This window comes from Biomphalaria glabrata, chromosome 10 (assembly GCF_947242115.1).
Source record: "Biomphalaria glabrata chromosome 10, xgBioGlab47.1, whole genome shotgun sequence".
Classification (NCBI taxonomy): Eukaryota; Metazoa; Mollusca; class Gastropoda; family Planorbidae; genus Biomphalaria; species Biomphalaria glabrata.
In genome coordinates, this window is record NC_074720.1 from 42317836 (window position 1) to 42340629 (window position 22794).

The 22794-nt window shown below is 32.7% G+C and overlaps 1 protein-coding gene across 3 annotated transcripts; it reads right to left on the reverse strand.

The window, feature by feature from the left end:
- Positions 1 to 2150: 2150 nt before the first annotated feature.
- On the reverse strand, positions 2151 to 20920 carry LOC106051302 (dnaJ homolog subfamily C member 5-like). Of its 3 annotated transcripts, none has more exons than XM_056043961.1 (7): positions 20721 to 20920; positions 16006 to 16134; positions 13624 to 13705; positions 12332 to 12388; positions 11724 to 11876; positions 8253 to 8411; positions 2151 to 4860 (listed from the first exon to the last, which is right to left on the reverse strand). In XM_056043961.1, the coding sequence occupies exons 2-7, from the start codon at positions 16068 to 16070 to the stop codon at positions 4663 to 4665; spliced, it is 714 nt and encodes a 237-aa protein (XP_055899936.1). In that variant the 5' UTR covers positions 16071 to 16134; positions 20721 to 20920; the 3' UTR covers positions 2151 to 4662. The 3 variants fall into 3 exon arrangements, with proteins under 3 accessions (XP_055899936.1, XP_055899937.1, XP_055899938.1); XM_056043962.1 differs by having other exon boundaries at positions 8286 to 8411; positions 20721 to 20918; XM_056043963.1 differs by lacking the exon at positions 16006 to 16134 and having other exon boundaries at positions 20721 to 20917.
- Positions 20921 to 22794: the final 1874 nt, after the last annotated feature.

Genomic DNA, 22794 nt, shown 5'->3' on the forward strand with positions numbered 1-22794 from the left:
CAATTAGGACAGAAGGCTCAAAAGTAAAGTAGCAATCATACATAAAACACTGAACCATAAACTTCAAATAAAGATAAAGGCACATTCCTCGTCCCATATGCTAGGACAAATTTGTACAAATACTCCTTCTTCCCTAGTGCTATTAGAGCATGGAATGGGTTGCCTGAGCTAGCCAGGAAAACCAGTGACTTGGCAGAATTTAAGTCATTGGTTAATATGCATGACTAAATGCATGACGCGTAGGACGTAATCATCTTCTTTTTTGAAGTAACGTCTGTATTATATAAGATAAGATAACTCCACACACAATTTTTTTTCCACTCATTTTATTAACAACATCCATCATTGTCAAAACATGCACAGCTGTAAATGATAGAGAGATTGAAAGAGTACTCTATTTAAAGATCAGGATAATAATGTACCAGCATGTCAAAACAAAAAGTCCATTGTTCATAGGAAATTTACATAAAAATGAGAATATCATAAATAGTATTTAAGAATTGGTATATTAAGACCAAAGGCATTAATCCTGGACCATAGATATAGATAAATTGTTGAGAAAGAGGCAGTTCCAAAATAAAAAGTGTTAGGATTGAATAAGTTTTTCAGTGCCCAAAATTTACATGACTTAATATAAAAAAATCTAGAATATTTCTATTTTAATTCTTGAAAGTAATTTTAAGAAAATCTTAATTATTTGAAGAAATAAAAAAAAAAAATATTATTTACCATATTAAAAAAAAAATTATTTCCTTTTCACACTAACAAAATAGTGAATTCTGCTTTTTTTTTTAATACATATATAATTTCAAATATTATAATATTGATATAGCAGTAGCAGCTACATAAGTGTAGCTATTTATTGAAAAGTTCCTCTTGTAGTCATTAAAGAAGAAAAGATGCAAAAAAAAAATTCCCTTCATTGTTGCATACATATTATATATATACAGTGCTTTTTTTTATGCACCTGTACGGCGTACCGAGACCTTTTTGAATGCGGGGAACAAGTTATTACTTTTCTTGTATTTTTTACATTTATTATCAATTGATTAGTAGTTAAAAGTTAAGCAATCCATCACAGAGTACAAGCACTTAATCACAGAGTACCCGCACCTATTGTTTGTTTTTTTTACACAAAAAGCACTGTATATATATATATATATATATGGGTTAGGGGTTATAGACCACAGACAAGATCAAGAGGCTACAAGTTCAAGAGACTAAGAGTTTCTGCACCTTTCATTTACGACAAATATTGCACTTTACAGAACATTCCAACTATATGCAGTTTAGAGAGGCACAATCAGACTTATATTTCAATCTAGTGACCAACAAGGAAGCTACACTATCTCTCCAATGCAGAAATGGAGAATTTCACAAAAGAAAAAACAAAAAAATTCCTCGAAGTCTAATACCATTGTATCAGAACCACTTTTCTCTTGTGCCATGACAGAATAACACGTCCATCTGATTTTCTTTCAGAGTTGAAGATAATTACTTCTTAGCCCAAACATTTTGCAGGACAGCAGGAGATGGCAGTGGTCAGGATTCAAATCTGGGACCATCTAGATCAAATGTCCAGATGACTTATTGACCGGGGGTGGGGGGTGGGGGGGCTAGAGTATATGAAAAGTTTATACACGATAAAAAACTAAATAAAAATGTTCACAGAATTTAGCAAAGAAAATTCTCAAAAATGTAAAAAAAAATTAATTACCAAGCTAAAAAACAAAACAAACGATGTGTTGAAATGAACTTGATAGCCAACTGATTCTTCGCGACTAAATGCCATGTAAACATGAAAAAAAAAAAATGGGACTTAAATGAATCCTTTGCCAGTGTAGGCCACATGACAACACAAATTGAACTTTTACTGCTAGAAGTTGGAATAAATATGAACCAGTATATACAATGTACAATATGAAGACAGTATATATAGTTCAAATAAAGTTCAAAGTTCACTCATATTAAAATTAAACACAGTTTAAGTCCAACAACAGAGAAAATAATTATCAGCAATCAACACAAAAAAATAACATTTTAAGTTAAATATTGTTAATAAAAAATGCAAAAAGTAAATTGTTAAGAAAATTTTGAATAACAAAATAATAAAATTAAACAATTTGTGTAAATAGTTGAAACTCAAAAAATCAGTACATAATAGATTTATTTCTTTAGTTTTGGAATTACATAATACTCTACAGTCTGTCGCACCGAGGGTATGTTAACTGAAGTAGGTGAAAAGTCCTCTTGGTGGAGAAGAAAAAATACTGTACAAGCAACCTGCCCAACATCTAAATGTGGCATTTTAATTCAAATCTAAAAGCTATCTTTCTCATAGTAAATAAAGATGAACTCATCATTACATTAATCAACTCAATGATGCCTGTTAATTTTTTCTTTTTTAAGTGTCAGACGTGCCTTCAGAAATTAAGATTGTTACATCCAAGCCCGAACGTCTTGCAGGATGGGGATGGCAGTGGGGCAGGATTCAGAATCAGTGCCATCGTGTTGACACTCCAGAGCGCACACCACGTGACAAGGAAGCTATCGTAAGTTAAATACATGGGCTGTAGATGTTTCTAAGGGAATTCAAAATAAATATCAAATACAGAGAAGAAGTAATATTTTGACATTTTAACTTTAACTTTTTAAATACTTGTAACACTGGTTGCTAAAATCAGTCTCTAAGTTAAAAAAAAAGGGAATTTTGAGAAAATTTCTTTAAAAAAAACAAACCCTATCAATTATAATAACTATTCTGAAGTATTAAGACCTATTAAAAAAGGTCATAGCTTAAACAGAAATCTAAGTTTTTAAAATATGAGTTTAAATAATTTAAAAAAAAAAAGACAAACTGATTTTAGACCTTCACTAAATAATTGGTATTCCTAGAAGTCGACACTTTAAACCTAAAGATGTTCAAGATGTTCGTATTTCTGGATAGTCAATAATTACTGTTTGAAAGTTCACTACTCCAGCAGTTCTTAACTATGTGTAAGAGGTTCCATAAACATTGATTCTATTAGTTCACACACCTATGAGCATATTAATTACCAAGTTTTTCAAATTTAGTAATATAAACTGGGCATGGGCAATGTGAGAGAAAAGGACCTACATTTTCATAAAAAAACAGGAGAACAAATCGTTGCATATAAATGTTTTATGAGAGACACAAAGAACATCTCTGCTCATTCCTACATAGTCCTACTACAGTGCAATGCTATTAAGTGAGTTAAGTAATACAAAATACATGTTTGAAAAGTCTGAAGGTAAAAGGGAGCTAAATGGACAGTGAAAGACTATAATTCTAAAGGGAGCTAAATGGACAGTGAAAGACTATAATTCTAAAGGGAGCTAAAAAATGAAGAGAGAATGCTGAGGCAAGAGTGGGGACACAATGGAAGGAGCAAGACTGAAGTAAAAAAAAATAAAGATCCAAATGTTAAGTTATAATTGCAATAAATAATTAAAATTTCAATTTATAAGTAATATGGTTGTTATAAGCAAATTTAAGCTTGCATGATGATGATTCAAAAACTAATTTATAATTATTATTATACACTGAAACTTCGTTAGCACACAGACTACACATGGCACATTGTCTGGAAGATATCATACATGTTCCATTTCTAATATCATGCCAAAGTTTAGCAGTCAGCCTAAAAAACACATTTTGCTGAAATCAGTTCGGTGATGGAATCTGTTCTTAAATTCAACTCAAATTTCCATCAAAACTGGCTTTTATTACAATCTATCTTATAATCATTGGGCTTGTTTCATTTTGAAAGCCCCTAAGCCACTTTTGACATTTAAAATCTCCAGAAAGCAGCAGAATCAGAATTTTAAATTATATTACTGCTAAGATCATTTAGTCTCAAGTATTTTTAAAACCAAAATTTTACCATTTGGTTTCCATTTTAATTCTAGATCAAGGTGGGCCCACTAAGCCATATGTGCTTCCATATCAAGACTCCAGCTCTATCTGAAACCATTTATAGTTAATTTTGCCCTGTGTCTGTAATCTGTGTTCAGTTTAGTGCACACAATAACTTGTTAGTTAAATGAGTTCAAGAAAAAAAAAAACACTCTGTCTACATTCTATAGAAGTGAAAAAAACTTGTTTTTTTTTTATAGAAAGATCAAAATGTTACATTAACGATATTAGAATATTCAAAGTGGTCCCTCACAGAATGGCAGGTAGGCATTAGTGGACTACATGAATACAATTATGGCATCACACATTACAACATCTCAAAAAATGAAGCTCAGCATAGGTCTGAAGCTAGCTAATTAATTTTACTGCTCAAATTAGTTGATGATATTGAATGGCAGAGATTTCTTTGTCTTTTTCAACTGTAAACTGTTAGAAATAAGTTCCATGGAGAATAACTTTTCTCAGATTTAGAGTAGGTGCTTAACTGAATTCATTTTTTACATTATCTTGTAAATTTGATGAAAAAATTGTACAATATCCATTACTGACAATGATAGCTTACTGTGGAAACATTTGTCCTATTTCAGTGTTCCAACTGATACATAACGCACACAAAAGTTCTACATTTAGACTACCAATAACAACTTCTGTTAAGATTATGAATACATCATGAGGAATGAATTTGTATGCTACAATCACAGACCTCTACTCAAACCCTCCACAGCCTAATGATCTTTGTTGCTTGCTATATTTATATTGGTGTCACCTGCTGCAGAGACTGTGATGACGTCCTCTGTGCCGTATGTTGGCTGGCTGGCATTGCTCAAATTGGTCTGTTCATCTGCTTCCTCTTCTTCCTTGCCTGTGCCCAAGGCGATTGGCTGGCTCGTGACTGGCTCATCAGGAGAGCTGCTCATCTCCTCCTGAGGAATAGTAAGAAATAGTTTTAAGTCAGCACTTTGTTACTGTTTTATCTGTGGCAACTATTTACTAGAAATAGTTTTATGTTAGCACTTTGTTAATGGGCAACTATTTCCTGTAGTAATGAGTTTTTAAAAAATGCTATGGAATATGAAATAAATAAAGTGTTGTATTAGAAATGAAGCTTTATAGGGTGACTGGTTACAGTTAAATGGTTTTGTAACTGATGAGAAAAAATCCATTTTATGAGACTAGTTAGTTGAATTTTAAACTGGATGATAGGTATTAGAATTAGTGGAATCATAACTATAATACTAGACACAATACATTTGAAAGTCTGACTCTGTTACATTGAGAGTAAGCTTAAGTTGGACTTGATACACAAATCTTCATAAAGTACAAACTGTGAATACTATGATTGTCAAGGTGCCATTAGTCATTGTACATTATGGATTTATGTTGTGCTGTGGTCATCAACATAGCTGAAATGTTGGTGTGTCAATGAATCAGCTTCCTGTTTGCTTAGTACTAATAATACCAAGAAAAGTTATTGACAAATGACATAGAAATGAAAGTTGATTTACCATTCAGCTACCTTCACACAGTTTGTGTGTGTGTGTGTGTGTCTGTGGGGTGTGTGTGTGTGTGTCTAGGTGTGTGTGTATGTCTGTGGGTGTGTTTGTGTCTAGGTGTGTGTGTGTGTGTGTTTTTCTCTTTCAAGGTTAATGTTTGTCATTAGTTAGGATTCTAATTGTTGAAAACAAAAGTAATTTTAGCTTCATTAAATATGAATAATTGATGAAAACTGGACCTGGCATTGCTGTTGGTAATGTTTCCTTCTTACTAAATTTTAGTTCATTATAGCTTGAATAATAAGATTTAGTTCATTATAACTTGAATAATAGTTTTAGCACTAAAAACATAAATTTCTTAGATTTAAAATAATTCTATGCATAAATAAACGCAGGTAGCAATATTAACAAGCAATGAGTATACCTTTAGCCAATGTAAGTATAAAAGCAGACAAAATTAAAATCATGTGACATAGTTGGCATTAAAAAATAATGCTTTCATTTCTTTGTTCCAAGGTTGTACAAATTAGAATTAACGTAAGTTTCAAACTTTAGTACTGAAACAATGATGACTAAACCTGACATGTTACACCTGGACATTCTTCAAATAAATACAAACCATTTATTCTAGAACTTGGAATCAATGTGATGATAGACGCACTTCCTAAATATACAATACAATTTAATTTCAATACATTTACTTAAGTTACTTAGCATCTAAAATTTACGTCTTTCCCCCCTTTCAAACCATTCAAGCCATTCCCAGCACGCATGGAAACTTCATAATTTTGTCTTAGTAAAACAATATTTTCATCTATGGCCGTGATACGGAATTACACTATTCTAAAAATAAACCAGTGCAAGATAAATGAGCTTGTTTTTCAAATATGATCTTAAAGTGCTTACATTATGTGACATATAGAATAGAAGCACTATAGTACAATAGTTATTTAAGAAGACAGTGAAGAAACAAAGGTGAAACATAATATTTGACATCACACCAGAGATTGTATATGTCACCATATCGAATTCCCCTTCTCTCTATAGCTACTGTGCACCACTAGAGATTGACTATGTCTCACCATATTTAATTCCCCTTCTCTCTATAGCTACTGTGCACCACTAGAGATTAACTATGTCTCACCATATTTAATTCCACTTCTCTCTATAGCTACTGTGCACCACTAGAGATTGTCTATGTCTCACCATACTTAATTCCCCTTCTCTCTATAGCTACTGTGCACCACTAGAGATTGACTATGTCTCACCATATTTAATTCCACTTCTCTCTATAGGTACTGTGCACCACTAGAGATTGTCTATGTCTCACCATATTTAATTCCCCTTCTCTCAATAGCTACTGTGCACCACTAGAGATTGACTATGTCTCACCATATTTAATTCCCCTTCTCTCTATAGCTACTGTGCACCACTAGAGATTGACTATGTCTCACCATATTTAATTCCACTTCTCTCTATAGCTACTGTGCACCACTAGAGATTGTCTATGTCTCACCATACTTAATTCCCCTTCTCTCTATAGCTACTGTGCACCACTAGAGATTGACTATGTCTCACCATATTTAATTCCACTTCTCTCTATAGCTACTGTGCACCACTAGAGATTGTCTATGTCTCACCATATTTAATTCCCCTTCTCTCAATAGCTACTGTGCACCACTAGAGATTGTCTATGTCTCACCATATTTAATTCCTTTTCTCTCTATAGCTACTGTGCACCACTAGAGATTGTCTATGTCTCACCATATTTAATTCCCCTTCTCTCTATAGCTACAGTGCACCACAAGAGATTGTCTATGTCTCACCATATTTAATTCCCCTTCTATCAATATAGCTACTGTGCACCAATGCTGCTATACATTTAAGCACAAAAACTCTTCAAAGAATTTAAAGACATTAGCTTTGAATATAAAGCAAATAAAAGCTCAGCGTATACTATTTTCAAGATCTTTTTTTTTTATAAAACATATATTGTTTTGATATATTTAGAACCATCATTGAAGAATATATCATTGACTAAAAATTATAAGTTTAGTTACAATGCACTATTTTCTAAAACAGTTATGCTGGGGCCATTTTTTTTAAATCAATTATTTTAATATGAAATATATATATATGTAATTCCAAATTTTAAAATTTGTTAAAATTTTTGAATGGAAGTTTTATTTAATGAAAATAAAAACTTAGTTAAACTTAGAAAGAACACTTTTGAAGTCTGGACAACAAAATGTGTAGTGTTTCCAAAGTGCTAGAAGATATTGATTGTATATCAAATAGTAAATTATCAAATATTATTATATTTTAAAATATTATTATATTTTAAAATATTATTATATTTTAAAATATTATTATATTTTAAAATATTATTATATTTTAAAATATTATTATATTTTAAAATATTATTATATTTTAAAATATTATTATATTTTAAAATATTATTATATTATCAAATACTTTTATATTATCAAATATTATTACTTACAGTTTTAAAAAAGTTTGAGAAAATGTTACAACAAAACAGTTCAGAGGCAGTAAAATGTTACAAAACAGTTCAGAGGCAGTTGTGATGTGTGTGTAGATAACATAATATTACATTTTTTAAATGCGCTCATAATTGTTTGATTTTCCACCGAGTCCTAAAAGCATAACAAACAAAGCAGCATATGGCAAAACATGAAAGCACATATAAGGCACGAAGACGTCTGAATAGGATTCTGGTGGCTTCCATGGCATGGCAGAACCTTAGTGCAGAAAGAAAGAAACTGCTACCAAAAACATAGAGTTAAACCATCGTCTCTAACCTTTTCACGCAATAACTCCTCTTCACTACTCACATGGAGATTAGCGTAGTCCTCCTCTGGAACTTGAGGCCGACACTTGCCGCAGCAGCAGTTACAGCAGAGGCAGCAACAGAAACAACAGTAGCAGCCAGTTATTATACCACAGAATATGGCCAAGGCCTTAGGGAAAAAGATAAAGAGAAAATGTCAATGAACATTAAGATATTACATAATAATTTCAAAAAATAAAAATGTTATTTAGTCAAATGAAAAGATGATCAATTCAAAATGTGACACATGATGTAGTCTAGTTCAGCGGTTCTCAACCTTTTGTTCTCGGCAGCCCCTTTTTACAATCCTCCAGTCTGCCGCGGACACCCCCCCCCCCCCCCCCGCATACACACACAGCAATAGTAGACAAAAACAATCCATTTTTTCAATGGTCTTTGGCAACCCCTGGCAAATCGTCAATCGACTTCCAAGGGGGTCACGACCCACAGGTTGAGAACCCCTGGTCTAGTTAGAACAAGATAATTATTTAAAAAAAATGCTTTTTTATTAAAAAGAAGCTTATATTAAGCGTACTTGTATCAATTAGTTTGGGTCAGTCATGTAACTAAATTTGTAATAGATCTAGACTAACAACAAAAAATCATTTATATAAATAAAAAAAAAAGGGGAACGACCTGAATTCATAGTCATGGCTCAAGCCTTTTCAGGCTTCTCAAGCCAACATGGTAACCACTCTATAAGTGGAGAGCTTATGAACATGGGAAGATTATGGCTTATACTACCACTTGAGTCAATTACAATTTTGTTCCCTTGTTTGAGATACCAAACAAAATAATTTATTTCCAACAGTTAATTAACTAATTCGTTTATTTTTTGTATTGATTCTTGAGTTGTCAGGTAAAAGAAATAGTTTTGCAAAATTTCAGCTTGATCCGAGATTGGGTGTGGGAAAAATCAAGTGTACACAATTTTACCAGACAGAGTCAAAGTGAGTTGATATAAGCTTTGTAAAAAGAATACAGTGAAATACTACACATGATATAGGTCATATACTATTAATAATATAATGAAGTACAACACATGATCTAGTGAAGTACAACACATGATCTAGTGAAGTACAACTCATGATCTAGTGAAGTTCAACACATGATCTAGTGAAGTTCAACTCATGATCTAGTGAAGTGCAACACATGATCTAGTGAAGTACAACACATGATCTAGTGAAGTTCAACACATGATATAGTGAAGTTCAACTCATGATCTAGTGAAGTACAACACATGATATAGTGAAGTACAACACATGATCTAGTGAAGTACAACACATGATCTAGTGAAGTTCAACACATGATCTAGTGAAGTTCAACACATGATCTAGTGAAGTACAACACGACCTAGTGAAGTACAACACATGATATAGTGAAGTTCAACTCATGATCTAGTGAAGTACAACACATGATCTAGTGAAGTACAACACATGATCTAGTGAAGTTCAACACATGATATAGTGAAGTACAACACATGATCTAGTGAAGTTAAACACATGATATAGTGAAGTTCAACACATGATATAGTGAAGTACAACACATGATCTAGTGAAGTACAACACATGATCTAGTGAAGTACAACACATGATATAGTGAAGTACAACACATGATCTAGTGAAGTACAACACATGACCTAGTGAAGTACAACATGACCTAGTGAAGTACAACACATGATCTAGTGAAGTTCAACACATGATCTAGTGAAGTACAACACATGATCTAGTGAAGTACAACACATGATCTAGTGAAGTACAACATGACCTAGTGAAGTACAACACATGATCTAGTGAAGTACAACATGACCTAGTGAAGTACAACACATGATCTAGTGAAGTACAACACATGATCTAGTGAAGTACAACACATGATCTAGTGAAGTACAACACATGATATAGTGAAGTACAACACATGATCTAGTGAAGTACAACACATGATCTAGTGAAGTTCAACACATGATATAGTGAAGTACAACTCATGATCTAGTGAAGTACAACACATGATATAGTGAAACACTCCACATGATATAGTGAAGTACAACACATGATATAGTGAAGTACAACACATGATATAGTGAAGTACAACACATGATCTAGTGAAGTACAACACATGATCTAGTGAAGTTCAACACATGATCTAGTGAAGTTCAACACATGATATAGTGAAGTACAACTCATGATCTAGTGAAGTTCAACACATGATCTAGTGAAGTGCAACACATGACCTAGTGAAGTACAACATGACCTAGTGAAGTACAACACATGATCTAGTGAAGTTCAACACATGACCTAGTGAAGTACAAGATGACCTAGTGAAGTACAACACATGATCTAGTGAAGTTCAACACATGATCTAGTGAAGTACAACACATGATCTAGTGAAGTACAACACATGATCTAGTGAAGTACAACACATGATCTAGTGAAGTACAACACATGATCTAGTGAAGTACAACACATGATATAGTGAAGTACAACACATGATATAGTGAAGTACAACATGACCTAGTGAAGTACAACACATGGTATAGTGAAGTACAACACATGATCTAGTGAAGTACAACTCATGATCTAGTGAAGTACAACACATGATCTAGTGAAGTACAACACATGATCTAGTGAAGTACAACACATGATCTAGTGAAGTACAACTCATGATCTAGTGAAGTTCAACTCATGATCTAGTGAAGTACAACACATGATCTAGTGAAGTACAACACATGATCTAGTGAAGTACAACACATGATCTAGTGAAGTACAACACATGATCTAGTGAAGTACAACACATGACCTAGTGAAGTACAACATGACCTAGTGAAGTACAACACATGATCTAGTGAAGTACAACAGATGATCTAGTGAAGTACAACTCATGATCTAGTGAAGTACAGCACATGATCTAGTGAAGTACAACACATGATCTAGTGAAGTACAACACATGACCTAGTGAAGTACAACACATGATCTAGTGAAGTACAACACATGATATAGTGAAGTACAACACATGACCTAGTGAAGTACAACTCATGATCTAGTGAAGTACAACACATGATATAGTGAAGTACAACACATGACCTAGTGAAGTACAACACATGATCTAGTGAAGTTCAACACATGATCTAGTGAAGTACACACATGATCTAGTGAAGTACAACACATGATCTAGTGAAGTGCAACACATGATATAGTGAAACACTCCACATGATACAGTGACACTGTAATAAAGTAGCTCTACTAGAATATCACTATCATGGTTTGATTCAACAAGATGACAGTAAACTGTGAATGAGCACAAACAGGTCTCGTATGACTGATTGTTTAACACACACGGACATTGGACATGACCTTCAGACACGCTGGACTCATGCAGAAAATGAACGCCTCTGTTACACTACAGACACATTGTCTAGTAAGACACAAGATATAGGAAGGAGTCTCACCTTGCACCAACCACTAGTGAGCACCAAATATGTGTTAACATTTTCTTCCCCAAACTGATCAGCAGCATAAATTCCCATTGAGCCATAGCGGTCATATATACCTCTCTTGGTACTGTCAGTGAGTATCACATTAGCTCTGTTGATTTCTTTGAACTGGTCAGACATGAAGAAAATACAAAATTTAAGGCAATGCTAACCTGCATGTTATGAAAATTGTATTCTGTATCGGTTATTGTTCTTATGTTTACATGTGCTTGTAACTCGTCTGTGAGAATGTGTTCACGAAATGTGTGTTGTGTAGTCATTCAGTGTATAATGTGTATTACTACAGACACGGTTTTTGACTCTCTCATCTTTATGTTCATAACAATTTAATACACCAAATGACTACACAACACACATTTCATGAACACATTCTCACGGAAATATTAATAGAAATATTAATACTATTTGAAGTCAATGAGCAGACTCACAAAGTTCAATTCATTGTAGATGCAAAGATGTTTGACTCTACAGACTTAATTAGGACAAATTAATTCACTTACATTATTTAATAACAGTTAGCTTCATTCCTACAACTCATTTTTTTTAAATAATAGGCTTTATACCTTTTCAGCAGCATCAGCACTGTCTCTGTTTTTGTCTGGGTGATATTTGAGTGCCAACTGGAAAAATATACAAAATAGCAATCCAATGAAAAAAAACAACTTTCAACATTTTAAAAATACAGCCTTCTACTAAATGTAATTTAGGGTAGGATAGTTGCAGGGTCATGTGGTATGTGCTCTGGACTGTCGTCTCAATGGTTCTGGGTTTGAACCGGAGCCATCCCCTGCCCTTCTGTGGGAGGTTTGGGCTAGGATGTAATAATCTTAAATTCTGAAGAAACATCCGAAACAGATAAAACAAAACAAAAAACTAAACAAACCAACTTTAAACTACATGGGAGAATGTGGACATTAAGGTATGAGCCCTGAGAAAGTTAGGATGCAAGCTTTTTAAATTCAATACTTTGCTCTCCAATAAGGTTTTGTAGATACCTCAATCGTTCTTCTATTCAATACTTTGCTCTCCAATAAGGTTTTGTAGATACCTCAATCGTACTTCTAAGTCCAGCCATATATAAGTACAATTCTATGCAGCTAATTAGTTTCAATTAGTGCAATACAATTCTGATGTAATCATGAGTAAAACAAAGGCAGATAATTAGTTCCTATTAATGCAAAATTCTGAAGTAACCAAGAGAAAGTCGATTTCGTTGATGTGATAGGTAAGAAAGTGAAAGTTAAAGTGGAGAGCAAGAAGCCGGAGACGAGTGACAGAAAGATGTAGTTTAAAGTGAGTTGTAATTTGCTCAAATTGTATTATTTCCTTTGTGTTTCTACATACATCTATATTGATGTCTAAAGCTGTAGATATTTTTAATAAAAGTTATGTTTATTTTTGTTTTAAACAAAGAAATGTGTTCAAGTTTTATTTAAGCTTGGCATAAAGAAATTAATACGCCTACAATGGTTTAGTTGTACTAACTGTTTGGAGCTAAAACCCAATGATCATGAACTTGATATAGCAATACATATTAAATTAAATCATCTCTTTTTCAAATTTTTGGATAGAACAGATGAATGAATCAACGTCTAATCTTTCTACTCAGGACTGGACACAACAGAATAAGACAACATATGTACCGGAAGCTCAAAATTGGAACCAGTGAAAGACACTGGTCACAATACACCCCAATAGAAAGAAAACTATATGGAGAGCTCCTTGATTTGGAAACCACTGCGCAGTTCATCTCATATATTGGTCTAGTCATCTGAACACTCCAACATAAAAATGAGAACGGGGAAGAAGAAGAGATGAATGAAAACGTGAATTGCCACAAGCACATCATGTTTACCTTTCTGTATGCTTTCTTGATCTCCTCATTGGTTGCCCCCTTTCTTAAGCCCAACAGCTCATAGAGTGAATTCCCAGAGCGACTAGAAGTAAAGAGAAAAACAACCCTAAGCATAACATAAACATAAAACAATAAGGCAACATTCGGAAAGCAAATCAATAACATAATCATGTGTAGTAATACCAACATATGTGGCTGTCACCTAGAGGTGATAATCATTGATCATTTGGCCTTTAATGAAATAGCATAATGTGAACATGAGCTTGAAAAGTAAACAAGCAGCTGTACCAAAAGTGTTTAGTGTTGAAAAGAAATTTAGAAACACAGATTATTACTGCTATAACCTAGTGAAAAGGGGGGGTTCATAAAATCTAATGAGAAATGGTTGAGTGGTTGGGTTTGAATCCTAGTCTTAATATTCAACATGGGTTTAAATGGTGTTTTGTGGCTTTTCCCCAGGTTTGTTTAATAGAACATTACAATGGATGTGATGTCTTCTCTACACAATATCGAAAAAAAAAAAGGTCATAGATACTCCATTTGCCAAGTTATGTCTTCAAACAAATTCTTTAAAAACATTATATGGCATACAGAATGGAACAGAAGAATTCAAAAGCTAAAGTCTAGCTATACACAAATTATCGAACGTAAGAATATAGTCTGTGTTTTTCTGAACGTACAGAATATAGTCTGTGTTTTTCTGAATGTAAGAATATAGTCTGTGTTTTTCTGAACATGCAGAATATACTTACTTCCAACACAATTTCAGAATTTAACATTATGACAGAAAATACTTCTTAACGTGATTTGATGCATGCAGTTAATAAGGCAGCAAAAGCTGAAACATTTATCAGTTGGGTTTTTATCGAAGACACTGATACTAGTGTTTCACTTAACATGAAATTTGTTCAATTTGATATTTGGTCTGATTGTAGTTTCACAATTTAAAAATTGAAAGCATTTAAAGTTCCTTTTAAACAAATAACTGAAATATTAACATTAACATTATTAGCATTAACACAATTGTCAGACAAGGGATATAAGCCCTATAATTGCACATAACCATACTTTCAATAACAAACCTGTCAGTAAAAGGAAAATTGTTTATCAAAATAAAGAAAAGCTAGTTAAATGAAAAGAAAAAAAAACAAAAAAAAAAACTTAATAATTAATACTGTGATATTCAAATATATTTGACTATGTATGTTACAAACAAAATTGTAATAACTTTCAAATTAAATTTTGTTCCTTGATGAACTGAATATCTGTATGTCACATGCTTGGAGGAGGAAGTAGAAAAAAGAAACCCAAATTGTTTGACTTGTTATTTGTTCTTGAAAATAATATAAGTATATGTCCATCAAAGAAGTTGTCTATATGTTACAGACATCAGTACAATGTTTCTCAAAACATCCCTGCAGGGACCCTATTTACTTTTTCAGTTGTGGTACGCAACAAGGGCACAATATTTAATAAGCAAGTCTTTAGTTTAGGAGAACATTGCAGATAATACTAAAAAAAAAAAGTGTATTTTGTTACCAGAAAAAGATTGACTATCTGAAATGTTGAACTACTTAACCCTTTAGGAAGAGTGAAAACACATATATGAGAAATAGAATGATATACAAGATCCTATCTTTTAGAGATAATACAATAGTAAATCCTTCACTCTGTGTCAATCAGTGTGTGGTGGAGTGCGTGTATGTTAAATTAGTACAGATGCTGAAATATCAATACATACAATGAAAATAATCTTTGAAAACATCACTCTTTGAAATATATAGGGCTTTTGATCTATTAATAAATGTGTTCAAATGTGCCCTTATTTTCATACATTGTATTTACTTTGTTAACACATTCATAAAAAGACTGCTATATAATTTTTAAACTGGTTTGTTCTTGTTAATGGATTTCATAATAGTAAAAGCATAAAATATGTCAGCATCAATACGATGCCATGATTAAGAAGAATTAAGATCTTAACTTTAGCTATGAGAATGTCCAGCAAATATATTTTAAAATGTACATTTAAACAAATACAATAAAAATATACAAGATGTAGAAAATCTCAAATGGAAAAAAAAAAAAAGTTAACGCAGTTTTACACACAAAGAGTGAAGAAAATTTCAGAACCCAAAACAAAATGATACAGTGACAAAAGAGTCACTTTCAAGTCCTTGAAAAAGTCATGTTTAGAACAAATAAATGTAAAGTTTTTATTTGCCCAAACATGCATTACTGTAAATCTTGTCGATACTTATATTGTTTTGTTTTTTATTTTTTTTTACATTTTACCAACATTTTTTTTTTTTTTTTTTTTTACAAATCAGCAAACTTGTTTTATTCATTTATTTTTTGAAAGACTGAACTGTTCTTACAAACCATCTTTTAGGATCATGGTGGCGTCGAATGAAAATATGCTGATAAAGTTGTGGAACTGCTAGCATGTTATCTTAGTGTTCGTTAGACGGACAGATGGGCACCCTGCGGCAAGTTGGCATGATGTGCTGCCTGTGTTCAGATAAAAGTGAAGACACAAATGTATTACTCACTCGGTTTTCTTTTTTTTTTTTTTTTTCCTTCATCAACTTTAGCTTCACAAAAGATTGTAGAGAAATTTAGAATCTGAGTTCTAGAGAATATTTTCTTTTCAGTAATCAAGTCTGTGCCTCACAGCATCAACATTATGGTACAAATGTCATTATGGTACAAATTTCATTATGGTACAAATTTGAGTCCTCCCCTGCCACCGTAAAACAAGTTTTGGGCATTCGGATATAATAATTCCCTTTCTAGAAGACCATCTTATAAGAAGACTACTAGTAACAAAGAACTTCGTAGGGTTTTGATATTTAAATATGGAATGTTTCTTTTTGCATGTCATAATAAATCTTGTAATGTTTCTCATTCATTTTATAATCAAAAAACTTTTTTTTTTTAACGTCTGACATATATAACCAAGTTGGAGAAAACTGTAAACAGGTAATTAGTCACAAAAAAAAAAAACCCGGAATAAAACCCTTCTCATAAAAACAATGAAACAATGGTGCACTAGCTGGGTATGTGTCAATGATGTATGGGTTCATGCTAAAAGATATCAAACTAGGCTAGAGTGGAAGGGAGTGATAGGGAAGTGAAACCAACCTGAATGCCTCATTTTTAATTATAAATTCCTATATACGGTGTAAAAGCTACAAACATAAATTCCATACATTTGTTATTTCCATGACTCAATGTTAAACACTGCAGTAAAGTAAATGAGTTCTTAAGTTTCCCATTCAATATTTTATGCACTAGTTTTGTCTCAATGACACAAGTAGGTTGTTCCAGACTGATGGTTCTAGGAAAGAGAAGGCTCCGTAACCAGAGAGGTATGATGTAACTAGAGAAATGGGAAGTAACCAGAGAAAAGTACCAGACAGTGTCATGTATTTCTAAATGGTAACAGGGGGAGACAACAGAGTTTATTATGAAGTTGATTGAAACAAAAAAAAAAGTAGGAATTTAAATAATTTGTGTAAATAGTTCATGAATGAAAACATTTTTTCCTTTTGGATTTCTAAAAACTTAAGAAGACAGGACCATTTTATATCAACAAATTTCCTAAACTTTCAATTTAATTTTCCCTAAAACTTTCCCACAGTTCTCTTGCTTTATGTCTTCAGACAAGAATGTAGGTCAATAAAACTTTCCCACTGTCTTCTTGCTTTGAGTCTTCAGACAACAAGAATGAAGATCAAGGGTTAACAATTCTATCATATATTTCCTACTTTAGTGCCACTCCATCATTAAATGCAGTTCGAGCATTTCTGATTTTACATGTTGCCTCCTTCAGTGTAGAATTTTTGCTTCATCTCAAAAGTAAAGTAGCAATTATACATAAAACACTAAACCATTATCTTCAAACACAAAATCTAATAAAATACTCAGAAAGACACAAAGGTAAAGGTAGATTATTGGTTTCATATGCTAGGACAAATTTGCACAAATGCTCCTTCTTCCCTAGTGCTATTAGAGCATGGAATAACAGAATTTTTCCTTAGGGTTGACTCCCAAAGCTTTTCCTGTGTTTGGGTATAAGCAAAGGTTTGGATTTAGTTTTCCTTCTCCTAGGTGGGTAGCCAACCAAATGTCACTATCAAAAATTAAGAAAAAAAAAAAAGGATGTTTATCTTATCTAAAGAAAAGATCAATGATTGGTTCAATATCTTTCTAGTGAAAGCTCTAATTGACATTTTTATCTTTGCCAGACTGCATGCTTTAGCTTTGTCTAGGACACTTAAAATGCTCTTTTTTTTTTGTGTTGAGCATAAGTATGACAAACAGGCTGCGTATAGAACTTTTTAAGAAAAGAGGGAATGTTGAATGTTGTAAACGACGATATTGCATAGATAAATATTGATATTAAAACTTAAATTTCGTCTTGTTCAAAATAACTATAAAAAAAATGTTGACAGCCAATTTTATAAACAGTCAGTATCTGAGAAGATTACGGAAGTTTTGCAGCCATGTTTAGGGGTAAGGGCAGTGTCACAGTGTATTTTTGAAGAGTAAAGATACATGCGTGCAAGTACAAATGTAATCTAATAGTGAAGAAGCACATTACATAATCCACATGGAACAATGACTTATGACTAGCGAATGACTGACCCCGATAGCTAACTTCATTTTTATATAGTAGCATATATGTATCAAAGTTTCTGGATAGTCTCAGACCCTTATAGAAGTTAATATCACCTTCCCATGATTCCATTTTTTTATCCTATAGCTATTTTATATGCAAATCAATTGTCGTCCAGAAAAATCTGCATAATTTTCCCATGCATACTCAATGTGAACCAATATTATTGACCACTTCTGGTCATCCGTAATGTCAAGCGTGACACTATACACACCAATGTGACTAGCCCTCTCTCTCTTTATATACTGGCTACTACTGGTCATTCGTAATGTCCAGCATGACACTAAACACACCCAAGTGACTAACCCTCTCTTCTGGTTCACACTTGCAGGAGTGTTATAGGCAGATTATAATTATTAGTTCAATGGAGATTTGATACCATGAATAGAAATTTATTTACAGTAGAGTGTTGATTGAGCTCAGATCTAACTTTTGAAGATAACATATATATAGTTACATTTAAAAGAAATATAGGGATGTTCAACTAGCAGCCATACTTCGTACACTTATCCAGATCCTATGTCTTGAAAATACTTCAATTAAAGACAAGATAAACTTGATATGACAGCAGACAATTTTTATACTTGTATAAATAAAAATATATTGACTTCTCCAAAGGATAACAATTAAATGTGAGCCCTGTTGACCAACAGGTAAGGATTGTTTAACATTTCATCTACCCGCTAAAATTAACTCTTCCACAAAGTTCTTCTAATCTCAACAAGACAATACTGGACTGTGATACGGAGGTAGAGTGAAACAACAAACATAAAATAAAAAAACATACATAAGAAACAAAAAATTTCATGCCAAAATATAAAAAAGGTTAAAACTTCATCGGAGTATTTAGACCTAACAAAAAACACAGGTAACTTCACTGGTATTTTTGTTGATTGGTTCTAGTGGAAGTAAGTATCCATTAAGTCTATATTTAACATTGTAATGGGACTTCTAACAAGAAAATAAGATTATACAAGAACTGTGATGTTATATTGCTGATTAAGGTTCAACTTAATTACAAAGGTAATAAATGTATTCAATGAAATCTGCATTTTGATTTGTACAGAAAAAAAGTTATAATAATAAATATATTTATAATGTTCACTTTAATCTGTTTAAACATTTATAAAATTAGTTAAAAGTATTTAAAAAAAAAGATACTGTAACATTATGTGATATTTATAATATCTGTTGTAACAAAGCCATCATAAAATTATAAGACTAGCACTAAAGTATAGTTAGTTCTGCCTACTTAAGAGTTACTATTGCTTTACTTCTTATTGCTTCTTAAGTTTTAAGAGAATGTACATTGTTAGATAGGAGGCATGGTGGCTGGGCGGTAAATCACTTGGCTTCTGAACTGGGGATCCTGGGTTCAAATCCTGGTGAAGACTGGGATTTTTAATTTCAGGATCTTTGGGCGCCTCTGGGTCCACCCAGCTCTATCTAATGGGTACCTGACATTATTTGGGGAAAAGTAAAGGCGGTTGGTCGTTGTGCTGGCCACACATGACATCCTTGTTAACCATGGAGAAACTGATGACCTATGCATATTCTGCCCCATAGATTGCAAGATCTACATTGTTAAATCAACACTATCTTAAATGCTATTCGGATCAATTATTTTTAATGTTTATATTGACATATAAATATACATGTTTTTTTTAAGCTAATTCAAATCTAATTTGTATTATTTAAGATTTGCAAGAATGATCTTTTGCTTTTTTTTTTCATTATCAATAAAAAGATATATATAATATACAATAATTTTACAAACAAATCCTACAAATATAGAGACCTAGAATGTTAAGATCTTTATCTAATCAAATTTTTCCTCATTACTTTTTACTTTTGTATAGCGTAACTTTCAAGTTAAAGCATGCTCAATGCTTTCTGGTCCAATCTCTTTTGTGGACTTACGTGAAGAGGGGGTATCTGGGAGGAGGTTTCCGAACTGCCTTTATTCCTTTATGTGTTTAGCAAGTACTCAGCCATACTAATTTACTATACATAAAATAACATAAAATAAGTCTAGATCTAGATCTTATAAATTACAGTACCTTGTTTTTTTTTATTGGGTCATATTATGCAATTCTATACTATAATATAGACTTAGATCTATAGATCTAGAATTCTATTATATTATTATTATATTATAAAATATATTATCTTCACCTTCTCATATTTATATAATGAAGTATTTGTATATATTGTATAATATAATTTATTATAATTGTACCTTAGTGCTGCCACTAATCTAGATCTAGATATCTATCTATCATCATGATTTTGTATGGATCTTAATTTTTTCTTATTATAATATAATAATTTAATTTTTTTTATTAAATTAAATAATAAAATTAATAAAATAGTTAAATTACATAATAATAATTACGAACGTTCCTAGATTACTTACGAATATGAACGATGTCTACCCGTCATCCTTTAAATCAAGTTCAGATATAGATCTAGGTTACTATAATTTTGAAACGGGCTACTTATATTTGAATATGTGATTTATGTTGTGGAATGCAAATTCATTTTCTCTTATACATCCATACGTGATCCACTGCCGTCCATTGTTGAAACGGTGTCGGGACAATGTTATGCCCTATTAATGATGCATTGAACTAAATATAACTTTTGCGAATTCCCGTTAATTTCGGAATAGGTGCCATCCATCTTTATTTCGTAAGTTAATCGCGGGTAAAAAAAAAATGTTTGTTTGTATCCATTTACGGTGAAAGGTTTCCTAAATGCTCCCTAATTGTAATTTTCTTTATATACCAACCAACAAGTCAAGATCCTACCTAGCAATGCTAGGCTCAGGCAGTGCGTCTATCTTAACAATAGTGACTAAACCAATGAATTCTTTTCGAGCACAATCGCCATCAACGAATCCAACGCAAAAACACATTTGTCCAGTGCCTGAGATATCTACAGTTTCATCACCGAAATACCAATAAAACGCTGTTAATTCGTGCTGCTGCTGCTCGTATATTTTTGGTATCTTGCTGCTACCAGTGCTCCGTCGATACAAATCAACGTTTTTTACTCAGACGATGGCAGGCGAAGAACTTCCTTATATCATAAACTGCTGGACATGTTCATCCTGCTATTTTATCGAGCGCTAACAATGACCTCAACTCCGCAAGACGTAAATACATTTACCAAAATGACTGCACTCTTCAATCCTGTTCAAAGAACTTTTCACATATATCAAATCGAATGACAGCTGGTTAGAATTTTTCCTCCAAAACAAATAATAATAATATCATATTCTAGGCGTTTACAAAATAAGTATAATTATAACTATAATTATGTGCAAAAATTAAAACAAATCGTCACGACTAACGTGCTATAGAATATTGAATTGACAATGGTCGGACATGAACTACAGATTAGTCTATTCTAGTTTATTACAATAATAGCTTATTTTTATTAACTTTATTTCATTTGAAGCACTTCATTTTACGTTTCTTTCTAGTAGAAGTTAATTGATTTGAAGGTGTTAAAAAACTTGCTAAAATTTGACTACTCAGAATTCAGAGGGGTACACGTACATGGCCAGCCATCAATTTCTGATAAGCCTAGGTTAGTCTACTATAACTACTTCGGTCACCAGTGGAAGCACTACTTGTTCAGTTGCTACTTTGATTTTAATTGATCTGATGGAGCAAAAAAGTTGCTAGAATTTGGCTACTCAGAATCCAGTGGGGTGCAAGTGCACCACCTTGCACTTCCTGTGGGCGCCCACGTTATTCGTAAATCATTTAATTAAAAAAAACAGATTTTGAAACTGTAAGCTCACCTCGAAGAACTGTAAAATGTGGAGTCAAATTAATACATAAATAGACTAATACATATAAATATTTTCCATCACAGTTGACCTCAAAGATTATGTGTTTACAGTTCTTCTCCATTACTATGGGCGAAAGTAGGCCTACCAATGTGAATTATTCTGCGCAATAGGTAGGCTAATATTATTAACTACACATGCTGAAAAAGAAAAAGCGGCTTCTCATAAATATGAAGTTGGAAAAGGCAAGATGTTTTTCAGAATTTTTTCTTTTAAAACCGGATACACATTTGCACCCTTCCAAAAAGTCCATTAGGGATCGGAGGGATTGCAATGCGCACCATTATTCCTTTGACCGTTAGAAAGGATTAATAGGCCTACTAAGGCCAGGCGCGGATCGGGATCCAAACTAAGAGAGCTAGACTCTATAGACAACATAACAGATAGTAAAGGGAGAACATGTACAAGATCTCATCAAAATAACAGATATATTTACAAAACACTTTACTAATATGTATAATATAACAAAGAACAGACGGACGGCAACGTACAAAAAATATTTTTACAAAACTGCAAAGAAATAATACGACAGAACAGATAGAGACAGACGCTCCCTTTACGCTATAGGCCTACGAACTGAGGACTGCTTTAGACACAACCCAAAACAGCAAGTCCCCTGGCCCAGACGGTC